This window comes from Tympanuchus pallidicinctus, unplaced genomic scaffold (assembly GCF_026119805.1).
Source record: "Tympanuchus pallidicinctus isolate F22 unplaced genomic scaffold, pur_lepc_1.0 scaffold7, whole genome shotgun sequence".
Classification (NCBI taxonomy): domain Eukaryota; kingdom Metazoa; phylum Chordata; class Aves; order Galliformes; family Phasianidae; genus Tympanuchus; species Tympanuchus pallidicinctus.
In genome coordinates, this window is record NW_026294791.1 from 1,229,826 (window position 1) to 1,249,003 (window position 19,178).

Sequence of the window (19,178 nt, forward strand, 5' to 3'; positions counted from 1 at the left end):
CTGCTGCAACTCCACACTGCACTGCTCAGTTTCAGTAGATCAGCTCTCATCTTGAAACAAGCGTTCAGCCACAGCCACAAAGGAACCTTCAGGCATTTAAAATTCCAGGTTTTAAACCAGACAGTCTTTCTGAAGGACAGCATAATCCCTTCTGACATGATGCCGTATGTACACACGCACTCTGATTTGCCTCAGCAGGAGTTTGGCATGATACAGATTAAATGCAGAGTAATTAAGAGAAATATAAAAGGGTAATTAAAAATAACTGCTAGACTTCAGTATACAGAGCATCCGAAATCAGCTGTGTGATGATTTACTGCGATCTGGTGCTTTGAATGCTTGTCTACTTCAGAACAGCTGTATGAAAATCAGTTGTAAGCTGGCACGAACACTTACTTTGTTTTCAGCACTGCAGCCACTGTTGTCGTCGTTATCAACATCATCATCATCTTCTCCCTCCTCCTCTTCCTCTTCCTCATCTTCCTCATCATCATCTTCTTGGAGTGGAATGGTGCCATCATAGCCATAAAGGCTAAGCAGCTCCTGGATTGGCATATCGCTTTCCTGATAAACACCCAAACAAAGTTGGAGGTTTAGCCAAAGTACTTCACATCCCACATCTGCTCTACAGCCTAAAGGTGTGCTTTTTAAACACAACACGACAAAAACAGATAACTGATGACCAGGTATACTAGGAAGAGCTTCTCTAAAGCGAAGAGACAGTCAGAAGTTTTGGCTCCTAGGAAAAACGTGTGGCCTTTTAGGCAACAAAATATTTTATTTCCTAATCCTTTATAAGCTTACATGGAACCCTTGCATGACAAACTCTCAGCAGGGCCACAAAGTTCATTAAAAAGGTATCAGGGGGCCATACACCCCATTGCCCTTCTTGGTGTTTGCTTACTATCTGACACAAGCACTGCCACGTGGCAGTTACACCTGGTTATATAGCTACAACCCTGGGATGAATCCATGCCTATGAAATGACAAGGCACGCATTTATCACTGAAATATGGGTGTCACCCATTTCAGCATCAGATGAAGCTTGCAACTACTCCTAGGAGGAGCCTGATGTCCAACCAGCCATGCAACAGTGTGCTCTGGCAATCATGCAGCCTGCAGCCTGCTCTGTGCCCAGCTCTAAGATGACCTTGGGACAGAGCGTGGCAGAGATGCACAGAATCATTGCATGGCTTGGGTTGGAAGGGAACCCAAGGATCACTGAGTTCTGATCCCCTGCCACAGGCAGGGCCACCAACCTCCAGATCTGCTATTAGACCATGCTGCCCAGGGCTCCATCCAACCTGGTCTTGAACACCTCCAAGATTATTTGAATGCATTATTCTGGCTGTCAAGTATGACCTGTGGTCTACACATCACAAACTTTTCAGTGCATATACAGAGCAAACTGGAGTATAAACTGATATAAATATTGCATTTGCTGCCTAAAAACTACTGAAAAAATGTGCAGCATTTTGTGCTTATTTATTAAAAAAGAAAAAACGGAGAAAATGTGAGTCAGCAGAACTTGCAGTGCAGGGCTTGAGCATGGAGTTAAACCTTTGTCTGGGGAATTGCTCCATAGGAACAGCGCCATGCAGCCCTACAGCCTCACCTTACACAAAATAACAAAAAAATGCACCTCACCATCTCTTTATCTCTCCCCAGAGGAGAAATACAAAATGAAATTGAGGGGCTGGATGGGGGTAATGGATGACTTTATCTTCAGGATCAGCTGACATCCAGGTGAAGACAGCACCGCTCACAGATACATACATACTTCCTCATTTAAAATCAAAAAGTGTTTAATGTTGTTGTCTACAAAAGCAAACACACTTGGGAAGAAAATCTACTGAAATATGCAGTCATTTAAAAATCTTTACATGTAGAATTCTGGCCTGTTCTGAAGAGATACTTCAAAGGATACAGACAGATCTCAAGTTTAGTGGCTCCCAAACTGTTATCGATTGCATTCATTTTATTAACACAAATTATTAATTGCCAGGTCCACAAATGAGTTTCTTCAGTACTTTCAATACCTCAGGATCCTTCCTTTAGGGGCAGGATATGGCATCCCTAGAGGATGTTCTAAAAGCATTTTAAAATCACCTCTCTCACGAGATCAAATCCCTCGTTCATCATTCAGAGGTGCGTACAGCTGCTCCAAACGCCACTTCTCAGGATGTAATGCAAGCCCTGGCTGATGATCAGATTGTTAGCTGTCTGCTGGCCCCACACTTCTGCCACTGAACTCCTCTCCTAAGAGCTTAATTCACCTCCCCATCAGCACCTTTTACAAAAGGCAAGTGAAGTTAGTTCTGCCGTGTAAAACCAGCAGTCACACAGGGCTTACCTACACTCCTTGTCTATGCATTTTGTGTTACTCTGAAGTACAAAGCCTTTCAGCCACTTATTGGCCCAGTCTTCAGTTCAGCTATATATACAGATGTGGAGCATGTGGCACCTGATCTCCTCATTCTCCCTCTTAATTTCTTGTATTTTATGCAGTGAACTCTCAGAAGTGAGGAATTCCTGTTTTACACATGTGGACAACACGACAGGACTGCGTCCATCATTAAAACCTTACAGCACAGCTGTCACAGCAACCCAAACTTACGTCCTCCAGTGCATTTTTGAGAGCAAAACTTTCATGAGATCATCCTCTTGTTTGAAAGTACAGATCCAGAACTAGAAAGAACTTTACTATGGGTTGTAGATAGGTGTGAATTACGCAGCTGGTGGGTTACTCCATGTTAGAGGAAATTCATGGTGTATTTAGAACCTTTTTCCTAGGTAGAGCCCTGACACAGCCCTTGACATTTCAAAAACTTCTGAGTGTCAGCAACTCCCAAAGATGCAACACTTTTGGTACCACAGTTGTGAGTTCTGGGTTGTTTTGGGACACTGCAGAAACAGAGGTAAAAAAAAGTAACATGGATGATCAATGGCACAGAAATTTCTCACGTGGGAGATGTTTAGTAACAAGAAATGGGTTATAAGTCATGTATCTGGAGTAGAGGTAGGTGAGGAGGAGTGGTGTAACAGAGAACTGCTTCATAAGGAGGAGCACAGAGAGGAGCAAGAGAAACGACACTCTTCTAAATGAGGAGCTTAGGGGTGACCACTGAAACACAAAACACACCTGATAAAAACCAAACACACCTCACACCAAATGAACTGTGCAACACTGCCACATGCCTCATGGACACAAAGTTTACAGAGGTTAGAAATCCAATGGACAAATCCAAGGAAGGGGAAAAAAACAGAGGCATTACAGGGAGACAGCATCTGTTCCCTACGTGCCTGAGCTGTACCCTGCCAGAGGCTGGGAGAGTATCTGGAGAAACACTGTGTGCCTCCACATATGGGTCTCTCATTTAAAGAGACCACGATGCTGCCGTACAACACTAAAGAAAACCAGAAGCCCTCCTGAGAAGTGGGATCCAGGGGGAGAGGAGAAAAGTGCCTCCCTGCAGCATGCTGGGGTCTGGCCACGTACTGCAGCCAGGGCAGTGCAGCCAGGGCTCTGGACAGATCTGCTGTGGTTGTTCCTGGGGACAAAGCAGGACTACGGAGCTTCAAACAGCGAGTAGAAAAGATTCTCTTCCTCCAAGGAATGTGTCGTTTTTCTGACACTCAGGAGTTAAACCAGTGAGGTGCCTCTGTGCAACTGGACTGCCATCTCACCTCTGAAGGAGCTGAGCAAGGAAACCTGGCACATTCACAGCCTGGGGAAATCTGAAGTAATACATGTAAGTGTCTGGGGAAAGGAAAAGACAGGATAGCACTTGTCTTGCCAGTAGTGTTGAGACTTAGGCTGTCTATCATCCGTGCTTAAGAAAAGGTGTGACTGAAGAATGAAAAGAGAAGGACAAGAAAGGAGAGAAGCAAGCTTTGATGCGCGGCCTGCCATCCCACAAGCAGAAATCCTGCTGCAGTGAGAACATCTGAAAGGCAGTAAAAGCTCTACTTTCAACACCCCAGAAATGGCTGATGCTCCTGCGTCGGCCTGGGATGGAGTCCTCCAGAGGACAGAGCACAGGAGCTCAGTTACCACAGCAGCTGCTGTCCTGTCTCAGACATGTGCAGAAACCAAAAGCCTGCAGTGCCCACAGCCAGGACGTGAGGGAATGCTCTGACTGCTGACGTACACTTACAAACAAAGCAGTGTGATGTGGTGGTAGGATTACACAGCCAGATGGGGGCTCCTCACAAGTTATGAGGAAAAACACACATTTTGAACTTAAAAATATGACACTCCTGGAGCTCCATTTCCCACTTAATCTAAACATTTAATTTGCATGCAATTTATTTATCTTTACCATTTAACTTCAACCGTAGAATCACCGGGAAGAAATCATCATTTACACCCAAAATGCAGAATAAACGTACTCAATTTAATGCCACACTGGTAAGATCACTTATGCTAAGCAGGATTTGTACATCAAACAGGCATTTAAAAACCATTAATGATCTATTCCAGCAGCCTTTTCAGCCAGGGAGGTCACAGACAGTATCTACATTACTTTGCATTGATAATGAACCTGGATTGTAGTTTAAGAACACGATTCCTGGCTAGGAAGCAATTTAAAGCAGTACGTAAGTGACAGCATAACCTCAAAACGCCAAATAAATCTCACAGGCAATTATTTCTTAAGACACATATTTTACAATGAGTTTATCACTACTATCAGCATGTGGGAGTTCCACGCCGAGCCCTGCTGACAACTTTTTGCACTGAGCAAATCATTTATCTACGTCTCTGTTTTCTCCACCTTAAAAAAGGAAGGCACTCCTATCTTCCCCACTGCAGGGTTAAGTGAACGAACGCCGTACAGAACAGCAAAAGGAATGTAAAATTACCAGACCTTTTCAAATCAAAATCTACATGCACTAATCAAGTGCAAATGTTCTAGCAAACAGCACGACTGGGAGACACAAGTTGGGGCGGAGCACACTTTGCCTCCTATTAGCTCTAAAAGGCAAATCACATCCCAGCACATTTATACAAGAAGAAACTAAACAAGCCCAGCGTTATGCATTATTCAGTATTTATGTAGCAGGTCCCCCCTCCCAACTTTTGGGAACTGCATATTTAGCTCAGCCCCTTTTCCCTATCTATGTTATTTGCCTATTAGTGTTTTAGGGGTGGCTTGGTTTGTTTTAATCCCAAATATTAGGGAAAAAAACCTGCACGTGTTTTGCTTAAGACTGTGGGCTGTAGTTATGTTTTATGACTACTTAATGCTACCTACCCTGTTAAGATCCTCTATTTCAGAATTGAAGTTTCTTTCTCCTTCCATCATTTCCTCCTCTTCTAATGTCCGTTCATCATCAAAGTCATGCACCAGCATATCAGCTGATGGATCAAATTCATGGTCATCAGATGTTGCTGAACCTCCTGATGGAAAACATTTTAAAGAATTTTTTTTAGTTAGAGCTTAGGGGTTTTTTTTAATATGTTTTTATTTTGGTGATTCTTGAACACTCAAACTGAGAAATTAAAATATCTTCAACATCCCTCACCCGTTCATCAAGGGAAAGCCAGCAGCACTGCTCAGAGGGCAGCAGAAGCCATCCTGTGGGTGCTGGTGGAAGAGACTGGGGAGAGCACTGAGCCACCTCCTGCCCTGCGACAGCACTGCACATCAGGTCCCTACTTAAACATCTGTAAAACGTGCTGGGTTTAAAGATTCATTTCCTACTCATCACCAATCTGTTTGCACCAGGAGTTCTACTGGGAGCAGTCACACTCCAAACATAAAGTCGGGACAGTTGTTTCCTCGATACCTTGCAAGCTTTCCTTTTTACAGCTACAAAGACAATCTGACGACTCTTCCAAAATGTAAACCTCAAGTAAGCTTCACAATTACATGGATTCTATTTCTGATGCCAAACTCTTAGCTATTTTTCCCTATGTGCTTTTCTTGCCAGTTCCATGCAGAACAATGTGGTTACGTTTTGTGACAGTGAAAAATGAATGAAGGAAGGGTTTGGCAGAGGCAGCATTCGGTGTAACCCAGCAATACCCGAGTTCTCATTCTAGCCCTGCTCACATTTTACCATCGTCTCCATGAACTTATATTTCATTTTGCAAAGCTCAAAGATGGTACCACCTCTATGGGCACAAGAGGGAGGGCTAGGGCTAGCTCTGCTTTGTACTTGGAGGAGTGCAAGTGGTGGATGGCTTCTTCAATGAAGTGAGAGCTCCACAAACAACAGCAGCCCAGCTAAAGTCAGTACTGGAAAGCTTTTCCACCAGAAGGATGCCCAAATCCTCTGAAATAAACATCACCAACTAGAGCAGTATCGAGCTATAAAAAATAGATTCATAGTTTATGTTTCAGCTGATTATTAAATACCAGGAACTCTGGGACACCAAAATATCAGGAAATAACCAGTTTTAAAAGCAGAAGGCATGAAGCTCCTCATTCTTAGCAAGCCTAGAGGGAAAAAAATACTGCTTTCCTTGCTGCTTTTGTGTATAAGACCAGACAGCAATGGTGTTATCTCACAACTGGGAGCACACAGTGCCATTGACTCCATGCTCACTCTGAACTCATCAGACCACAGCCTTAGGTTACAACTGGAAAAGACCCCAAGGGAGAATTTTTGAAGATATCCTCTTCCCCCACAAGTTTAGGAAACGTCAGAAATTCTTACCTGGACTTGAAGACTCAACAGAAGGCTAAAAAACAAAAAACAGAACACAGGAAATTATTTTTTCTATGTTGAATACGTACAAACTTAAATTACAAGGTGAGATTTGAGCAGCTCCCTCCCAATTTATCCCTCTGTATTAAACCCCCCTTTTCCACAGCCCAGCTCTATAGTCAACAGATTACAGTGACAGTGGGAACACAATTTATAACAACTTATTCTACACATTTGAAAAGGCAAAGAATAAATCATGATTTGTGCTTGAAACTGCTTGTTAGGTAACACAAGAATCTCCTTTACATTTCAATTAAACGCACACTTTGAAAAGGTGAGCACAAGCCACACTGAGAATTCCTCACAGTACAAACAGAAAGAAGCAGCTTAATGTCTAACACAACCATGAGGAAAAAACAGCAGCAAATGCTCTGCAAGCCTGACTTTCCTCCCAGATATGACCATAACAAGCCAATGCAAATCACTGACTACAAAACAAGCACGAGTTCTGAAACACAGAAAAACCCCACTTTCACAGTAACCTTCATGTACAGCCATCCTTAGGCTCCCAGGCTTGGTAACCCTACATTTACCACCAGAACACACATCACTCTGTCACAAAATCCTGCTGTCCCTTGCTTATAGCTTTGCCAATCCGTACCCTCCTGGGCTCAGATTTGCATGTCTGACATGCAAACCTTGTTTGGTTTGAAAATGCAAGCAAATGGTTCAGGAACACAGCGACTGGAGTGGTTTTGCAAAGCCAGAAAGACTGACTTCTGACTCCAGCAAGCCACGGTTCCTCCTTCTCCACTGCCTTTTGGAAACTGAGACTCTGCTTGGGATCAAGGATGTTATTATCTTACATAATACACAATGCTTCTGCAGGGAAAACTGCCTGCATTTGGCCAAGAAATCATTTGGAAAACTTTGGTTTGTGCATTTATGACACACACATGTACATATGCACAATTCCGTATGTGGACTGCAGTCCTGCTAAAAGTGCAACAAGGTTACCTTAGAAAACTACCCAGTGCAAGGCATTACTAGCATAGGCTGAGCTGCCACTGGGTACCAACATCAGCCACAGTGACCAGCTCCTCCCTGCCATGTGCTGTTTATCTGATGAAGCTGCACACCTGGAGGATGGCAGTACAACATGGACTGCTGCCCCAAAACCAACCAGCTGAACCCCAAGCTGCCCTGAGACGAGGGCAGAAAAGCAGAAGTGGCCTGGAAACATAAGGAAAAAAGCCTATCTCGTGACTTATGATGAAACATTATTCCAGAAATGCCTCTGCCCTCATGGAACAGAGCTGGATTTAGCCTCCTAGAAAGCCCTTAAAAATCTGCTTGAAGGGATAAACCATGTTACTTAGTAAATAATAAATTCTGCAAATGGTATCTAAAAACTGTTCTTTCCGCTCAGCTATTAGAATGAGTCATTCTTAGAAGGCTCTTACACAAGCTAGCACTCCTGAAGACAAAATAAAACCTCTGTCCAACATTCGAGCCATATTTATTAATGGCCAGCATCTTTCTTACCTGGAACTAACCTCTGGCTAAGAAGAAATAATGCTCTGCACTCCTCCCCAGCTGGCTGCTGATGGGCTCTCAGCTGGGAGAGGGTGAGGGCACTTGTAGGGGGTGAGCAGCAGAGCAGGGCTCCCGAGGGAAGTCCAGCACTCACTTACTGTGAGTTTGGGATAGCAGAAGTTCAAGCAAACAGACTGCAGTGTGGTGAAGTGGCTGAAGCACTGCCCTGAAGGGCAATAGCCCCAGCAGCACTGCTAGGCTTTTGGCCATCAAGAACTTGCCACCACCCCAAAGGACCTGCATGATTTACCTGTGTGTGCAGGTGTGTATGTATTTACATGGCATCTCATATACCTATCTGTGTGCATATGTAGGAGGCTGGAACAAGCTGGAGCTTGTTTCAATCATGAGCAGGGAGAGCTCAGGGGAATCCTATCCACGTGCAGACACCCGGCAGGGGGACAAGCAGAAGACAAAGCCAGCCCCTTCCCAGCAGCAGGACAAGAGTCAATGGGCACAAACTACAGTAAGAAAATCTTTCCCCTATCTTTTAAGCATGATGACACATGGGCACACATTGCCCAAGAGGCTGTGCAGCCTGCATCCCAGAGATGCCCATACCCTCACCAAGTATGGCCCTGGGCATCCAGCCCTTGCAGACCTGGCTTTGCCTCACCTGCCTCCAGCAGCCTCTGCCTGCCTCCACAATCCTGCAGCTACAAAATGCTCCAACATGCATTGCAATGGGGCTTACCATAATGAAATCCTTTTGTGATGAGACTGGACGTGAAACCATAGCAAGACGAAAAAGCATCTCATAAAGTCAAACCAGCTTTAAGAAACAGAGTTCCATTTTCTGAAATAGTGTGGCGACAGCTCAGGAAAGCCACCAGCCTTCCCAGCAGGCTGAAATACCTCCAATGCAATCACCTCTTGCACAGCTTCCAAAGCACTGCCAAAATACTGCAATGCCTCTGGAGCTCAGAACAACCCCATGCCTTTTCAACAACTCCAAAGTGCAACCCCAGTCTAAAAATATGAACACCAAAACAGAAAATCTGCAAAAGTCTATCAAACTCCAGGCCATCACATTCAGACTTCAGACTATGTTGCAGGACGCACGCATCCCTGGGAAGGTTCTAGTTCATTTTTGCTACAAACTTCAAGAGCAAATTTTAGGAGAACAGCCTCTGGGTCTCTGTTTCCTTTCTGCTAAGCTTTGCCTACCAGATCTGCTCAGTCTGTCCCAGTTTGTGGATTATCATCTCTGCATTTCATACATTCTGCTGTGAGTGATGCACTGTCTATCACTTCCTGCCTTCTATTTCTAGCTAGATGCAGTTTCACGTTACATCTCTTTTATATTATTGGCCAGCTGCTGCCAAAAGTAGCAGTCTGACCTCTTCCCACCACTCCATGTGCTTCTGCCACTTGTGTCATCAGGTCCAGCAACTGGAAAGCTGCAGCATGTGCTGCTTCAGCAAACCAATCTCAGAGAAAAATAGCACCAGTTTTCCAACCTATTTGGGAGCCAAACTCTCACGTGGACCTCCACAACTGTGGACATGCTGCAGAGCTGGAAGCAAGGCTCCAGGAGAAGGGTGGGTGGTGGGAGACCAGGAGTGTCCCTTTCCATCTGTTAACACTACACCCAAGGTGAAAGAGCATCCTCTGATTAAAGAGCTGTTCCAAGACAACAACTGCAATTCTTGACTGCACAGCCCTCATTTCCTTGCCTCCAAGCAATCGTGACTGTGGCCAGGGCACAACAGATGGCTTTGAGGGCATTTGCTTATGGAAATTTCCTGGCAGTAGTTAAAGATCATATGGCTGCATTGGTGTCGTTGCATCCCAAGTCCTAAGCTACAGTATGTCAACGTAACAGCAACTCCTGTGAAAGAAGGATAGTACTATATGCTTCAGTGGCTTTTCTTTTTCTGTTGCAGCAACCCACAGAGAAGCACAAAGCACTTTTTTACCTCAAGGGCATTCGCAGAAACAAAGAACTGCTACTTAAAAAAAGATAACAGGCCAGTGGAGAAAAACTATGGGATTCTGACAATATAGGAGTGACACACAAACTACTCCATGCACGGCACCACCAAAAAAGGTAACAGCAAACGTACCGTGGGTTCAAATGAATGAAAAAATACTCATGGAGAGTCCTGCTGCCTGGTCACAGCATAGCTGAGCACATTTGTTCATGCTCCAGCTGAAGCACTTGAAGGAAACACTAATTCTGAGATACGAAGAAAATGTACCTCACAGTAAAGGTAAAAGAAAGGACATTAAACAAAACATCAGGCTTGAGTGACACTAAAAGAATCTGTCTCTGTTTTTATTGCATGTGTATTTTCAGGAACCTCAGGAAATGTGGACTAGGTGCTTTCAGAGGGTGAACAACACTCGCAGCAACAACTGAGCCAAAGAAATCACATCAAATACATTCGTCAGTGTATGGCTATAATAAATGGAAGCTGGCCGGTCTCTTTCAGACATCTTTGGACTGGCAAGCAGTGAACCCAGGAGAGGTACCACAGATAAAATACACCTCGTGGGTCTGCAGCTTGTTACTCTGACAACAAAAACTCACCGGGCTTTGGGATGTGTGTTGCTATGATTTGCGATAGAAGTTAAGTGCAGAAATAAAACTGAACTGACATCACATAGATTTATTTAGTGCAGAAAGGTGTTTGCATTTTTGGTTTTGCACAGCTTATTTTTAAACCCACTGCTTCAGAAGTTGCAGCATTGGTTTGATTCCACTTCTGCACGTTGGCAGAGATCTTCGTGCCTCATTCCAAGGCTTCGTAGCTGCTTGGACTGGAACGTGATGCTCCAAAAGCAAAAGCTGTTGAAGTAATGCACTGAGTCTTCTCCCTACATTTCTCCTACTGCCTACAGAGGAGCACCTGAAGAGAAGTGAAAGGACTACACAATTTCACTTCTACCTACAATACTGCTGCTGTAGTTAACACCTTCCATGCTGCTTAATATAATTGATTTAGAATGAAACATCTTGAAACTCAGCATCCAGCCCCTTCCAGACAATGGCAAATATATGTTCTGTTCAAATTTACTCAGTTATGTCTAAGAGCTCTCTAAACATTAATTAAAATATTTAAAAGCTAAAATGAAACTCACATCGATGGGAACAAACACGACAAATTATCAAGCAGATGCCCAAGTCTTTTCAACCATATGACAGGGAAATACTGAAGTTAATTTCTGGGTTACATTGGGTTGCTTTAACTACATCTAAAGACTGGAAGCTTCAGTATCAACAGGGAACTAATCCTCAAAACATAGCAGTGCTCCCTGTTACATAACACAAGAAATGAAGCATGAGCAGCTGGTGGAAAGTACACGTAATTACTCAGCAGACACGTATGTGCCTTCAACATCATCTCAACATCACTAAGGCTACATTTCCCTAAGCAGACTAATTAAAAGTAAATTGCTAATCTGAAGTGAGCAATAGGCACTCCATTCTTAACATAGCCAGAGTTTATTCTCCGAACACAGGTCAACAGTTACATGAATTATAGTTAAAGACTGCACAGAAAACTGAAGTTGTCAATACCCATGGCTTAGACAGCAACCTGGTGGTACATTTTGCTGTTCAAATTACCTCACAGCATCAGCTACAGAGCCTGTCAGATCCGTGCAGAAGCTGTGAGGCCTTACCAGCTGACATGGCAGCCATGTGAAGAGCTCTCAGGAAGCTAAGCCAAGCAATGGCCTGGAGAAAAGGATAGGTTAAAATGGCAAAGGACAGCCCTTTCTCAAGGGCTGCGTCCCTCTGCAGAAACAATCAGCTCAGTGGAAGACTTGCAGTTCCATCCTGTCCCTCTCTGTGCAGCAAAAGAACCTGTGCACGTGCAAGCAGTCGGCCTTCATTTCATCTCAGGAATAAAACCGTGTACTGAACAGAAGGAAAAACACCCAACCTGCTGCCCCTCATGTAATGGTTTTACATGTAAATATTTGTACAGCCAAAACCATAACGATATCCAAGCCCTTCTGCACACGAAATGGAAGCCTTTATACACATGAGGAATTTGTTTTTGTTTTTAATTTGGCTGCTCAAAGACAAAGTTCTTGCATTGCCAGAACACAAGATGAACTGCACACAGGTACTCCTGCACCTGGAACTACCTTAGCAAAGGTCTCCTCACCCGGTTGCTGCCTTCCAAGTGTTGGCTCCATTTAGAGGCAATAAAGATGACCTTTCCTTCAAGACCAGCCAAGCACCACACATGGTTTGTTTCTGTCTATTGGTACTTCATTTAAAGAAAAACATCAAAAAGCCCACAGTTTTTCTGGAGAAACAGAATAATATGAACATGAGTGATATTTCTTAAGCAGAAAGATAATTCAGCTGCACCGCTTACCAAAGAGAGAGCTGTTACATAAAAAATATATATAAATTTTTAAAGCAGTGATTGAAGAGAAACACAGAAGGCTGAAAGGTGTCAGCTGACGATGCTCCCTGAGGTGACAGAGCTTCCTCCAGCCTGCTATCTGCTTCAGCCTTCTGTCAAATGTTATCACACCACGGCAGAAGCAAAGCAAAGATAGAACCAGAGTGAATCTGTACTAACAGGCGAGTTGCAGAGCTGTGCCACTGCGCTTCCCTTCCTGCCACAGCCGCCTGCAGCAAGAGGAAGCAGCACCTTACAGGCGCACCTTGAGAGCGTCAGGGCAGAGCTGATCACCCCAAGACCTCCCAGAGGAGCTAACTGCCCTGCCAGCCTGAGCACACACACATGAGCACAGCACAGACTCTGTGAGAAGCACCAAAGAGCAGATCACAGAATCACAGCATGGCCTGGGTTGCAGAGGAGCACAACGCTCATCAGTTCCAACCCCTGCTGTGTGCAGGTCACCAACCAGCAGCCCAGGCTGCCCAGAACCACATCCAGCCTGGCCTTGAATGCCTGCAGGGATGGGGCATCCACAGCCTCCTTGGGCAACCTGTGCCAGTGCCTCACCACCCTTCGGGGAAAAACTTCCTCTTAATATCTAACCTAAACCTCCCTTGTCTCAGATTAAGACCATTTTCCTATGTTTTCCATAGCTGTAAGCCAAAAGGAGAGAGCAATCTTTAGGGTAGTGAAAGCAGGACCCGTCTGATGGTCCACAACTGTGCTGCTGCTGGATCAACTGCTGAGCTTGCACGCAAATGCTGTGTGCTTGCAGTGGGTGCTGTAAGGCTACAGCAGGAGAACAGCAGAAAGAGCTACAGCCAGAGGGAACAACAGGACAGCACGCTCACTGCAACTCCAGCAGATCTTCCCTCCTCAAGGAGCATTACAAAGCACGAGCACAGCTGCTCAGAACACCATCCCCGTCTTATCTAAAGCACACATTTTCTACTGGTCCTAACAACTCACTACTCACATCTATTACAAAGTGCAGCCGCAGCCTCGACTTGTTGCAATACTCTGAAATTTCTCACAAAGAGAAACTGGAAGCCCACAGTTCCATCACATCCTGCAGTAGCATTTCAGAGAAACCAGACACCACCACAGGCCGAGCTCCACAAGAAAACAATTTTGTGCACAATTTGTGACATGAATGGATTAACATTGAAATATTAATCCAGACTGGGGCTGCTGGCCAGGAAAAAGCTCAAAATGAAACCAAACTTTTCAACAATTCCACTATTTACCTAAAATCCCTACACTGCATTTGAAAGAACTCAAGCAGGAAACCCACAAGCAGCAGTGTTCTATCATACATGCACAAAAATCCACAAAATTCTTCCGTTATGACAGGGAAAAAAGCAACACTTCCTATTCTAGAAATGAAGACCACTAAATGCTATTGTTTTCTCTTCAATAGCTTGTAAGAAAAGCAGAGGGAATACAAGCAGTGGTGTAACCAACTGCCTGGAGACGACAGGCTTACCATGGGGCCAGGATGGAACCCTCAGATCTGCACTGGGTTCAGACATCTCTGTGAGATACCCTGCCAAAACTGCTCCAAAGCAGGACACGCCATCAGCACCAGTTTAATCTGCACATGTAATGAGAGCCAACAAAAGTCCTGCTCACCACGATGGATTGATGCGAATCACCAATTTTCATCAGCAGGAAACCTCACTTTAAGCTATTCTGACCTTATTTTGTATCTAAGCATCACTCAAAAGCTCTGTCCCAACTGCCAGAAACACCTCAACGCAGAATCACATCAGCAATCATGCTAACTTTACTGCTGCTTCCTCCAGGGGAAGCTATACTCACTTACCCATATTATTTTAAAGCAATTGCATGGCACAATAGAAATAGAAATAGAAAGCTTGAGGATGTGAAAAAGTGTTATTAGAACACATATTTCTTAAGCACTATTTCTGCACTTGTTTCAAGATGCATAGGAAAACTAGAATTCTGATTCACAAAGAGGTTTAAAACCCTTCAACTTAAAGAACAGCAATCAGGAGAAAAATCTTGCCAGATATCACAGATTTAAAGAGGGGTTATTAAAGCACTTCCACACAACATTAATAAATTGATTTTCTGACTAAAAGCAACCAAACTTCCAGAAATGCAAACAACACCAAAGTGCATTCAAGGAAGTCAACTGTCCACTGATTGTGGAAGAGAGCTCATCCTGCTCCTCTCCCATACAGCTCCTGCTTCTTCCCATCGCTGGCTGAGACCATTGGAAGCCCATTCAACTCCAGAAGCAGCAAAAATTAAGCTCTCTGTTCCTGCAGTCAGCAAGCAGAATCATCCCACTGCAGGGCAAGGAACACCGTGAGCTGGTGCAAAGGATGCCAACAGGAGTGCATTTTCTAGCACAAGCAAGCATCCAGAACTGCTCGAGACAAGCACACTGCCCACGGACAAGCTGACCCAACCTCTTGGCTTGCCATCTTTGGAAGGAGGAAGACACCACTCCCTCTCTGATGCCCACGTCTGGCTGTGCCGTCCCAGCTCAGCAGCCCCTAGGTCTGTGCATTAGCCGATGCCACCGGCTGCCCTGCAGGAAGCATTTCACTCCTCCTCAGCTACAAGCTGAGCCAGCCCACAGCACAGGCCGGGGAGCACCCACCTATGCAGGAGCAGCAGGAGAGCAGAGCCATCCCTTTCTGGCAGCTGCTTGACCGCACAGCTGCTGTCCATCCTCTCCCACCCACATGCGGAAACCCAAACAAAGCTGTGCCAGTCTGGCTGGGGGATTTGCACCCCCCAACTTGCCCAGCCCATCTCTGATCAAACACGAGCATCCTTTTTCCTGTGCAGGCCTGGCACCTCTCTTACTCTCCAGTGATTTTGGGGGGAAAAAAACCAAAAACAAAACAACGCCTCAATCCAAAAAAGCCCTGTGCATTCACCCCAGTTGTGCCTGTAGCAACCTGACTGGTGCAAGCTATTACAGAGCAAAACAACAAAAAAGCAGGAGCTCAGCACTTCTGGAAATCATAGCAGGTATTTAGCTTTGTAACTTGCCAGCAGATAGCCTGACCCCATCTCCTCCAGTTTTTGCAATCACAAGATCTCATTCTCACGTTTTATTCAAACATTGTAATGGATAAACAAACGACAACAAAGAAGCATTCTTTCAACTACTAATCACGCTTTTAAGTCAAAATCTTCTCCTCTCAATAGACATTACAATTTTTATAGCAGGGAGAAAAAATGCTCAGCGTTCACTCCACCACAAAGACTAAATAAGCTGCTTAAAGCACAATTCTGTAATATACACAAAGCCCTGATCTTAAGTTAGAGATGCTTTCTTTCTGACTATGCCTTGGACAATCTTCTAACATTTGGAGCATTAGCACTCAAACCCAGCACATGAGCACGTTTTGAAGTGGAACGCAACCCTAAAACAGGTTATTAATCCCAAGTCTAAACCCCTGTATAATAGACATTCAAACTATTGTTTCCCCTCTGTTCTGCCCTGCATACAAATCAATACATTTCTACAAAAGTGAAACGGGATTTTTTGTTACTTCAGTTTCACTTTCTGGACTCACTAAGCAGGCTCAGAGCTCCTGTCTGAAGAACTTCCCTGTCAATTTCCAGAAGCTCCATCCTCATTACTGCTATCGTGCAGCTCCTCCAGGCACAGCCATGCTGAGGAGACTTCATCCCACCCCCTACAGAAGTCACGAGCTGCACTGGGAGCCATCATAGTCAGTGCACTGCTCCTAGCTTAAATCACAGAGAGTTTTTTATTTCTAATGTTGATTGGTTTCCATATCTAGAAGGCAGTGCAGGCATAAGGCTGTTTGCACAAACGGCTTCAGCGGATGCAAACAAATGTCAGCCAAGCCCGTGTTGCTGCTGCTGCCTCTGAGTTTGTCCCACAGGTGGATCGAGGCTTCCAGAGCCTCTTTGTGCTGCTCCTGCCCCGTACCCAGAGCTAAAGCAGCCCTGATGCAACAAAGAACTCATCAGAGCTTTTCTTCAAAATACTGAAGGGGGGAAAAAATATATTCTCTTCCTTTTCTTAGTAAAATATCAAAGCCAACAAGTAACAAAAGCCTTTCCCTTCAGAACAACATCCATAAAGTGAAAAAAACAATGCCTGTCTGCCCTCCATACCCCATGGCTTTATTGCTCTCTGCAGCACGCATCCCCTACAACTCTCAGCCCCGTCCCTGCTGCAACGTCAATAGAAGTACGTGACTGTACCAAATAGGAAGTAGTGCAGCTCTGACTGTGGCTCCCAGCAACATGGCGAGCCTCGGCTCTCCCAGAACGGAGCTCTGGGGGTATTTCACAATAACACTGGGCTACATTAACAAAACTTATCAGGCGAAACTTGAGACCAAACCCCTGAACTGTGCGTTGCCCCAGTCCCTGCCTCTGGCTTCACCGAGACAGGAGTTAGTTAGCAGCCACATTGTCTCAGGGCTCAGACCCCGGATTCTCTGCCTCTCAAGATGTAGAAAGAAAACAACTGTATTAACTTGTAAAGACAGCTTACATTGTTACATTAAGTAACAATGGCAGAAGGTAATGCTATATTATAGCTGAAAAAATAGCTCCAAATAAGAATTCACATCTATTCAGAAATTTCAAAGGAACGGGGAAGATTCATCACACACAAGGTATTTTAAACACAGATTCCTCTCTCCCGCAAACGTAGCTGGAACAAATGTCCATCCTGGGAAGAATCTGTTTATAGCATACCTTCCAAACAAGCATTTCTAATTTGTCTGTCAACACTATTCAAGCAGCAAGTTGATTCCATGATTCTAAATTACTTTAAAATTGGGATCTTAGGATAATCGGAAGGAAACTTGACAGAACTTCAACTCAGGTATCCTAACTTGCCTGCTGGGACACCAAAGCACTGCTCTTCCCAATCCCACCGCGATGGACATCGTGCACATCAGTCAGCCCGCACGGACCCGCGACGGGCTCAGGAAGCTTTCTGCCATTCCCTGTGCTTCCCCCACAACCCTCCTCCCCCCTCCAGAGTAAAATGCACCCCCCCCCCCCCCCTTCCCCCCAAGGGGCAGCAATCCCCCTCTTTGTCCCGATGGCCCGAAACGATAATTAACGAAAACAAATGCCAATTCCATCCTCCGGCAACGGAGCCGCGCGCGATGCCCGGGAGAAAAGATTTTTCGTGCGCTGGGACAGGCGGGGACCCCCCGCAGCGCTGCTCTGCCCCCCCTCCACCCACCCCCCCACCCGGTCCGGCCCGGCTCCGACCCCCCCGGCACAGCCTAACGCGGGCGGCGACCGCCTCGCGGGGCGGCCCCGGGGCGGGAGGCGCCGCTCGCTCCCAGCTCCCCCCTCCCCGCCGCCGAGGCGTGCCGGGCCGCGCGGGGTTCGGCTGCGGACGCCGGGCTCAGTGCGTCGCGGCCTGCTCCCGGCCCCACAAGTAACTTGCGGGACGCTCCGCCCGGCCGCGGCCCCGCGCAACAAGTTCCCCGGCCCGGCCCCCGCCCCTCCGCCGCCGAGCTCTCACCTCCGCCATGTTCGCTGCGCGGGAGGGAGGGCGGGGGCCGGGCCGGGGAGGGGTCACATCGCCGCCGCGGCGGCGGAGGAAACGGCAGCGGAGGGTCGCGGGCTGCGCGGCGGCGGGGAGCGGCGGGAGGGCGGGGCAAGGGCGGAGCCGGGCGGCGCGCCGCGCTGCGTCACCGCGCACGGGCGGCGGAGAGAGGCCGGGCCGGGCGAGGCGGGGCAGTCGCACGCGCGCTCGGCTCGACCGTCAATCACTCCGCCAGGCCCCGCCCTCTCGGCCCGTCCCGTCAGCGCCGCGCCTTCGCGGCGGCGGAGCGGTACGGAAAGGCGCCCGGTCTTTCGGTCGGCGGAACCGCTCGGTGCCGCCCACGGAGCCCAAACGGTCCGGGTGTCGCTCCGCATCGAGCAAATCGCGCTCCCGCCGGCGTTACTCACGTTGGGGCGCGGAAGGCGTCGTCCCACCGCGGTCCTGGGGAGCGGCGCCGTGCGCGACGCTGCGGTGGTCCTACGGAAAGGGAAACAAAACACAAAGCGCGTCCTAATGCTGCTGTCCCTAAAGCCATCCCCGTGCGGCTGCAGCTCTGCCCCACGGGGCCGCGCAAGGGCGCAGAGGCTGCGGGTACGAACCGGCGTCACGGCCACTGACAGAGGCAGGGACGCTGCATTCTGGCTCGACGCTTCGGGAGAGGCCCCGCGGGGCGACGCTAAGAGCACCGCCGCGTGCAGCTTCGCTGACTGAAAGCCCCACAAACCCCGGCCCCGCTCCCCGCCTCAGGGGCGGAGGGAGCCGCCGCCTCCCCGGGCCGCCGAGAACCTTTGTGCTTCAGTGACAAAGCGGGGACCGGCGCTGCCGCGGCCCTGCCGGCAGGGAGGAGCCCCGGGGTGGGCAAGGGGCGGCCCGTAGGCCCAGCCCCGCCGGGCACGGAGAGAACCCCGGGGACGGGCGGGCCGCAACGCGGCTCTCTCCCCTCAGGCCGAGCGGGCGCGAGGAGAGCGGGAGAGAGGGGACCAATCGGCGGCGCCGTTCTTGGCAGCCAATCGCCGCGCCGCGTCTTT

The 19,178-nt window shown here is 47.2% G+C and overlaps 1 protein-coding gene across 3 annotated transcripts in view; it reads right to left on the reverse strand.

Moving 5' to 3' along the window:
- Positions 1-19,092, reverse strand: part of MIER1 (MIER1 transcriptional regulator) — a 29,797-nt gene extending 10,705 nt beyond the window's left edge. For 2 of the 3 annotated variants that reach the window (XM_052666890.1, XM_052666889.1), the window contains exons 1-4: positions 18,127-18,217; positions 6,664-6,688; positions 5,256-5,401; positions 397-564 (exon numbers count right to left, since the gene is read on the reverse strand). In XM_052666890.1, the coding sequence (XP_052522850.1) occupies positions 397-564; positions 5,256-5,401; positions 6,664-6,688; positions 18,127-18,135 (348 nt within the window). In that variant the 5' untranslated portion in view covers positions 18,136-18,217. Of the gene's footprint in view, positions 1-396; positions 565-5,255; positions 5,402-6,663; positions 6,689-18,126; positions 18,218-18,557; positions 18,628-18,749 lie in introns of those variants that run through there. The other variant, XM_052666891.1, reaches the window with a different exon arrangement.
- Positions 19,093-19,178: the final 86 nt, after the last annotated feature.